At 48.8% G+C, this 7864-nt stretch overlaps 1 protein-coding gene across 1 annotated transcript in view; it reads right to left on the bottom strand.

The window, feature by feature from the left end:
• The window catches only part of Man1a1 (mannosidase alpha class 1A member 1), a 163693-nt gene extending 156483 nt beyond the window's left edge, over positions 1 to 7210 (bottom strand). The window contains exons 1-2 of the mRNA XM_051175509.1: positions 7053 to 7210; positions 5049 to 5903 (exon numbers count right to left, since the gene is read on the bottom strand). Of these exons, the coding sequence (XP_051031466.1) occupies positions 5049 to 5903; positions 7053 to 7079 (882 nt within the window). The 5' untranslated portion in view covers positions 7080 to 7210. The remainder of the gene's footprint in view (positions 1 to 5048; positions 5904 to 7052) is intronic.
• Positions 7211 to 7864: the final 654 nt, after the last annotated feature.

Raw genomic sequence — 7864 nt, 5'->3', positions numbered from 1 at the left:
TGATATATTGCAACCGTCTTTCTCCTTCACCACTTTGTTACACAAAATGGTTTCAAATGCTTCTCTTCTCCAAGAGAGCTACTTTCTAATAGAGAAAACTACATCGCATCACACTTAGCTGCGTGACTTTAAAACCAGTCTTATCAGTCATAGCCATAACAACATTTGTTAAACCTAAGACCCATCAAGTAAACTTTACAATAGGGCAGAGTTGTGTTCTTGTGTGTTTTATGCTCATTCTACATTAGGGTCCCTAGAGAACAAATGTGACCAGCCTTCTAACTCCCCACTTAGGAATTTAAGTATGAGGGGGGCAGTGAACCACACTCACCAAGGATCAGGACTTTTATTTTCAGTTCAACTCTGCCACTAACCGGTGATTTCCAGAAAAATCTTGGTGTTTTTGCATACACAGCCATAGAGTACATGAGCCAGGGTGCCACTTGGGTCTCATGCAGCTGTAAAATTTTTATGATCTAATACATGCATTTAGTTTTTAAAGTTAAAAAAAAACCTTAAGTTTAGCATTTTCCTAGCATATGGTTTGTAACTGAAAAATAACTTTTAGGGTTTGTATAAGGGCTCTTTGAGAGAACTTGAGGCAGGAATGTGCCTTAAGGAGCTCTGCACTGACCACCAGGCAAGGCAGCAGGCTGTCAACAGAGGGCAAAGTTAAGATATTTTCCCTAAAATAACATAGTGTCTCCCTTAATTACTAAACATCTTCTTTTCTCTTCTTATCTATTTAGGTCATTTTGCCAATCATTTCCTTTACTTGGGACTTTCTTACCCTATTTCCCCCTAGGTCCTGGGCAGGGGGGGTGTGGCACTTCACATTCCCTCCACATTTTAGCTCTCATCCTTCACAGGCATCTGAACATTGTCTTCCCTTGTGAGCCTGACACACATACTGAAAGCCCCCATTAGTACCAAAGTTACATATGGAGGCTTTAAACACATTATAATTCAAATATGTAAGTTCTGTGGTAAATTCCAAGAAAGTAAGATCTCTCATAAAGGCATTTAACACGCATGAAGCATTAGGATCACTTTCTCAAGATGGCTTAGCTGATTAGCTCACCTGAGAGCTGCTGCAAAGGTTTCAACATGGGGTGCACATTTTTAAACTGCCTTTCCCCACTTTAACCAGCTTCTAAGTCCTACACGAAGCTCCTTTACGTGAATCTTAGCTGCCTGAAAGGATGAAGCCAAGGTATTCCTGTTATAGAACTAAAGGAATGGCTTGCAGATAATTGCAAACTGAAAACAATTCACTTCTACTCACAATCTTTCTTGCTTATGTAACTTCAGCAGTTAGCACCTACTCTAGTATTTACACTGTTGAATTTGTGACTTATTCATCTTCTTGCTGAAGACAGAACCCTTTATAAATCTCAATAGCTCCCTTGCTTTGGGATCCCTGAGTGGGACAGGCTTCCATTAGTATCTATTTAATAAGGAGCATGGGAGGCGGGGTGGGCAATGGGCAGGCAAACAACTCAAAAGTGTCCTAACCCCTTAAGCTAGGACTTCAAAAGCTAGCCTCATTGTAAATGCGTTCCCCCCCCCCCCCCTGGCACTAAAACTCATAAAAGTCACCTGGAAAGTTAAGTTTCACAATAAAAGTCCTTTTGTTTCAGTTTGTCAAGGTAACTTACTCTCACATCAGATTTTCAGCCAAAGGGCAAACCGTTAATATTTAACATAAGCTGTAAACAGTGCTCAAGTACATGCAGGCACACACATGCACGCTCTAATGCATGTGCACGCACCATATGTGTTAGTGTAAGATGTGTTTTAATCACTGGCCACCAACAGGCACCTTTCTTTGTATGCCTGAGTATACAAATAGGTCTAGAATGAGAAAGCCTTCTCTTGAGAAATGGAGAAGACAGCTGTGACCATAGCTGACAGAGTGTCATGCGACAGGCCCAAAACCACCAGCCAGCAGAGCTCCATGTCCCTCTTACGTTGTGGAGGTGTGCAGTTTGAGAAGGGTTAATTTGTCTTCTTCTATCACTCACAATGCACCGTAACTCCAGAAAATGAATAATAAAATGTTTACTGCGCAAAGCAGCTTAGGGCTTCACCATAAGGCACAGGGTAGGTTCACTGTTTTATACCCAAATCTTTAAAAACCTTGCTAATTAAAAAAACAAGGGGGGGGGTAGAAAGGGAAATAGAGTACATTCCTGATAATTCCATGAAGCTATTTAACTTTTAACAATTTTTAAGTACAGGATAACTTGAATAAAATTTTATGGAGATCAAATTCATGACAATAAATATACATTTGGCATGTATCAGAAACCAGGGAAATTTGGGGTAAATGTTTTTACAAGGTTTTCCCATGGGTGGGAAGAGGGAAGTCTACATCAAATCCATCATTATCAGAATTAGTAGAATCCAATACCTTTTTGTAGAGGTAATGTCCTGTTTCAAATTAATAGCCTACCTCCCCTAAGACGCAAACTTATTTAAAAATCCAATGTGGTACCAACAACACAATTACGCCATCAATATAAAACCAGTATGAATTGCCATGGAACCAAACTTACAAAATAAAAGCTTGACTAAAATATTCACTCCTATAGCTTCTAAATTTTTTAACTGTAGAAGTTTTAGTGCATGCAAGTACAATAATGAACTTAAGTCTGCAGACAGCTAAAACATACAGAGACAAGAACAGAACCAAGGCAAAGGACTACAGGGCCACAGCAACCAACTTACAGTGCAGAAAACAGAACCTGAATGCATAAAATTAAAGTCTACTGTGTCATCTTCAACTGACAAACACTTTTCCTCTCCATGACCAAACATCAGGCCCCTTGGAATAACCTGAGTTGAAGGTAAGGGTGTGGGGTGGGATACTAAAAATAATTACATATATGTATGAAGCTGTCCAAGACTAATAATACTAAAGAGAACAGCATAAGGTATTGGTTTTGGTTTACAAAGGACTATGTCTGCTTGAACTATTCTACTGGGAAATCATAATTCTTGTCTCCCCTCATCATGTTGGCCTTTGACTAAATCTTGTAGCAAATCATGCTGACTACTTGGGGTTTGCATAACAGCATGAGATTGTAAAGAACATGTTTAGTTCTAACATTTTATGTAAAACTGGGCAATTTGAACTAGGTTCTAAACTGTTGGCACTACATGAAAGAGGCTACATGGATTTCCTTGACATGGTAAATTAAATTCCTTTGAGTTAGAGACACAGATAAGAAGGGTCTAATAGCTGATGGGTATCCACACTACTAAAATGCTGCCCTCCGTGACTGCTACTAGGCAGTCTGTGTCTGTTCTAAATCCCCTTTCAATCATTAGTGGCCAGCTTCTTAATGCTTTAGTGTTTAAAATCTCTGCTTCCTACAACCAGAGACCACATTAACTGGCAGCTCACAGGAATTCAGAAGCATGCCACGTGTACACTATTCTCTTCAAACATCAGCAGCAGCAGACACTGGTCATCAGAGGGTAAATTTCCTAATGGTCTGTATTGGTTAAGGAGCCTGAGAGGTGAGGGTGGGAAGATGTTTAGGAAGAGCAGCAGTGTGTCTCATTCTCCAGGAAGGACAGATCTGTCAAGATTTCACAGAGAAGGAAAACTGTTGGGGAAAGTTACTCAGGAGAGCAGAAACCATCCCCCCCACCATGCCCCAGGAGGGTTCTCTGCGAAGCAGGAATCCTGAAGGATGATCAAAGGAAGCCTTGGGCTTGAAGGGCTAAGAGGCACTTTTCTCAGAGAGGTCTGAAAGGGAGCCAGTCCACTTGAACTTGCTCAATGACACCTTACACAGTTCCATCTGGACTTAGGCACAGCTCATGACAGACAAGCTGCCTCCATTCTGCAGTTTTCTTAGCCTCCAAATAATGTTCCCTCCCTGAAAATGCTGTCAAGACCCTTTCTTGACATTGGAACCCTTATCAGAACAAAACAAAAAAAAAAAATCTCAAAATATATTACATCCTTTTATGATACATTCTAGAGGATTAGCCAGAGTTGGGATGCCATGCTTTCCCCATAGTTCTGCAGGTCTGGATTTCCAGGGGAATTCACAGGGGAAGCAGCCTGGAAGGAGACTCATCCCATCCCGGGAGCCTGGTGAGTGGGAAGTCTCTGCTTCCTCACTCAGGTCTCGACTTGGACACTTTTAACTGCTTCTTGAACTGTAAGTCCTCAGCTCCTGCCTTTGAAATGACATTTGCCAGAAACCAATCACAGGCTACAAGTGAAAACAACCAGAAAGAAATTACACAGGACTTACCAAAGTCCATGCTTGCTCTAGATTGAATTTGTTACTGAGCTAGCTACTGTGGAGGCCGACCTGTTGCATCATAGAGAATACAAGAAGCAGTAGACCTCTCTCTCTCTCTCTCTCTCTCTCTCTCTCTCTCTCTCTCTCTGTGTGTGTGTGTGTGTGTGTGTGTGTGTTCACGAGCGTGTGTGCACGCTTTGTTCTCATGTTTTCAATCAGTAATGGATAGTAAGTGGCCCATGAGAGGAAGTCTCAGGTTTCATGTTTACAGCCTGTACTTACACACAGAATGCCACCTGGCCAAGAGAAGGCCATGTGACTGAACACTGGGCGCATTGGTTCACCAATATAACCTTTGTATCACGTGTGATTGATGCCCTGCGTTTATAGTCAGCTTCAATTTAAAACCACCTGCAAGCCTTCGTGGGAGGGAGGGGCTGCTCAAGACCAGCACAGTGACTATCCTCAGGGTGGACTAACTGCAGCCAGCAAGAAGGCAGTGTTATCACCTGCCCGCATATCCACTCACACCTGCCTCTTATAGCTTAAGCAGGGTACATAACTTTAACCAGATTCAGCCTTGTACTAACTGACCACATCTCCTAGGACAGTAAAGGGAAAACGTGCAGCCTTTGGCAAACAGTGGAATAGCAGACCTCCCTTGCCTCTGCATGATAATGTTGAAGCCCCAAGTTCCAACCGTTTATCATATCTCCCTGAAAAACAGAGCAGCATGAGTGGGATTTCTAGCGGGGGGGATTTCTAGGGGGGTTACTCACTCACCTCTTTGATCTTTGCTCTCTTCTCGCGGATGGTGGCATCGGCTGGCTCTCGGTTCTCTAACCCGATGGGAGGCAGGAAGTCCACCTTGGGCAGGCCCCCAAACAGCTCCTTGTCACGCAGATGGTCCTGGGCCACCTTCTCCTTCTCCAACAGAATGTCTCTTTGGATCTCCTCGGGCAGCTTCTGCAGGGTCTCCTTGGCTTCCCTGAGAGCCCGCTCGTGGTTTTCTCGGATCCTGGCTAAGTTGTCCTCCAGGACAGCCCCAGGGTCCCCGGGCACGCCCTCCTCGCGGTGCCAGACTCGCCCCTCCGCGGCATCCTCGGCGCGTGCCCCGGGCCCGGGCTTGTGCTCTGCTGCCGGCTGCAAGGCAGGGTTGGAGTGGAACAGGACCCCGCTGAGCAGCTTGGAGGAGTCAGGCAGGAAGAAGATTGCCCCGAAGCAGAGCGTGATGAAGGCGCTGAACACCAGCAGCAGCACGAACTTCTCGGTGAGGCGGAAGGCGGCGGGGCCAGACCCTTTCCTGCTGCCACTAAGCCCCCCACCCAGGCCTCCGCCCAGGCCACCGCCCCCGGGGCTACTGAAGAGCGGCAACAGGCCCCCCACGGGCATCGCTCCGGTTGTGGCAGCCGCCGGTTGGCAGTCTGTCCAGGGGCCGGGCGCCGAGGCGCTCAGCAGCCAAACTTCGCTGCCGCCGGCCGTCAGCGGCTGCGGGGCCGGCTCCTGCGCATCCAGGCCGCCCAGAGCGCGTGTCTGAGCCGCGGGTCTCCCCGCTGGAAGCGGCTCCCCTCCGGCTCTCCTCGCCGGGGCGGCTCCTTTGGCAAACAGGCACGCGCGACAGATCGCTGGCTGCAGCCCCTGTGAGGGGAGAGGAGACAGTGAAACGCAGTGGTCAGGAAGAGGGTGAGAAAGTTTCCAGCGGGTCCCCGCCCTCCCCTCGCCCCGGCAGCCGCAGGACACTTCCCCGGGAGGCAGCCCCGCGGACACGGCCCTCGGAGCCCACTTTGGACTTGGGGTGAAGTTTTCCAGCCGCGGAGGCAGGGTGTCCCGCGCACATCTGGGGCAGGGCCCCGGCGGACACCTGGGTGGCGGGGGCGGCGCACCTCTGGGCAGCTGGGGCGCCGCGTGCGTGGGGGGCTCGTCAACTTCTCCCGCTGCCCATCGCCGTGCGTGTCCCGGGTGGCGGGGGCGCGCGTGCAGCCCGGCGACCCTGCGGGCCCCGGGACACCGCTCAGGTGAGCGAGCGAGCGAGCGCGCCGACCTGCCGGCGAGTGCGAGCGAACCAGGCACGGCGCTGCCCTCCGCCTCGGCCCCGCCGTGCACTAATAGCACTGCCGGCCTCGGGGCGGTCGGAAACGAGGGCGGTGACGCGTCCGGAGAGTGACAGCGCGTCCGGGCCAATCTCACGCCTCCCAGGGTCCCGCGGGGGTGGAGCCGAGGCGGGGAGGGGGCCGCGCAGGGCGGGGAGTTTACGGGAAGCGCAGCCTCGCGGGGTCCCGGCGGAGGCGGGGAGGTCGGAGCTCCCCAGGGCGCGGAAGGGTCGGAGCTGCGCCCCGCAGCCGGGTCAGATCGGTCGGAAGAAGCAGAGCCGGAGCTGGCCCGAGCTTACAGGGCCCCAAGCCCTCTGGGCCGGAGCCCCAGAGGCGGTGGATCCGCGAACGACCGCGACTAATGCGGTAGCGCCTGCATGCTCCTGCGCTCGCCAATTGGCGATCCCGAGGAGAACGCCGGAGACTGCAGGGCAATGGGTGGTTTTGAAGCTCGTTCTTTCTCCAGTCACCTCTTATTACCCAAGACAGGGATTTCCCCGGCGCCCAACAACTCAAACCCAAAGTCCCTAGGCTCCCCGCAGAGCTTTTGATCTCTGGGCTCAACCTTGCTAAGACAGAAATCCACAGAGACTTGGGGTTTGGGGATTGCTTGGGGCTTTAAGTATGCACCCTCTTCCCCTTCCAAAAAAAAGTTGTATGCCACCCCCACACTCCCCCACTTTCGAAATTCATTTACCTCATCGCAGTTGGTCAAATTTTCCATTCAAAGAAGACAGTTTCACGCTGCCAGGGCTCCAAGCAATAAATTGAACCCTGTTGAAATTTAGTCTTGGATGCGACAACTCCCAGCGAAGCAAAGACTTGATCTAATAGAGATTGTTTTCAAGACAGCCTTGCAGTATTCAGTCTCATGGAATGTCATGGAGACTGGCCCCACCTCCCATGACATCGCTTGGAAGGCCTCCTGATATTGCATAGATCTATGTTTTGGCTTGGTTGAGAACCCCCGCCCCCCCCCCAGGGGAAGAGGCAAGAGAACGTTTTCCGAACTGTGTTATGAATCCCCTGTTGCTCCAACAAGAAACAGTAACGAGAGAGGAAAATTTGACTGACTCCCCACTCCTTAAGGCAGTTTTCTAGCAGCATTGTTCACCATCAGCCTTCTCCTGAAAGGTGATTTCAGTTTGCCCTGTACTTGTTGGCTTAGTCCAGAGGAAAATACCTGGCGCTTTCCAGGAGAGTGGCCATGGTACAGTTGTTTCCAGGTGTTGGGCTGTATGAAAAAATAGAAAGCCAAGTCAGAAATCCTACAGCGGTTCTCGTTTAAGTATCAATTATTAATATTAGCCGTCATTAGTAGTTGTGTTTTGGTTTTGTGCAAAATGTGCCAGGCACACATTCAAAAGTTCTGGTTAATAAGACATTATGGCTTGATGAATCTGACTTCATGCTTGATTATTTTGATACTTGCTATGAAATTCTATGCCCAGAAGAGTGCAGCATATCCAAGCAGGGTAATAGATTTAGCTTTTAAAATGAAAGTATCAA

The sequence above is a fragment of the Phodopus roborovskii genome, unplaced genomic scaffold (genome assembly GCF_943737965.1).
Source record: "Phodopus roborovskii unplaced genomic scaffold, PHOROB, whole genome shotgun sequence".
Taxonomy (NCBI): Eukaryota; Metazoa; Chordata; class Mammalia; order Rodentia; family Cricetidae; genus Phodopus; species Phodopus roborovskii.
This window is presented reverse-complemented; position numbering and strand designations above follow the sequence as displayed.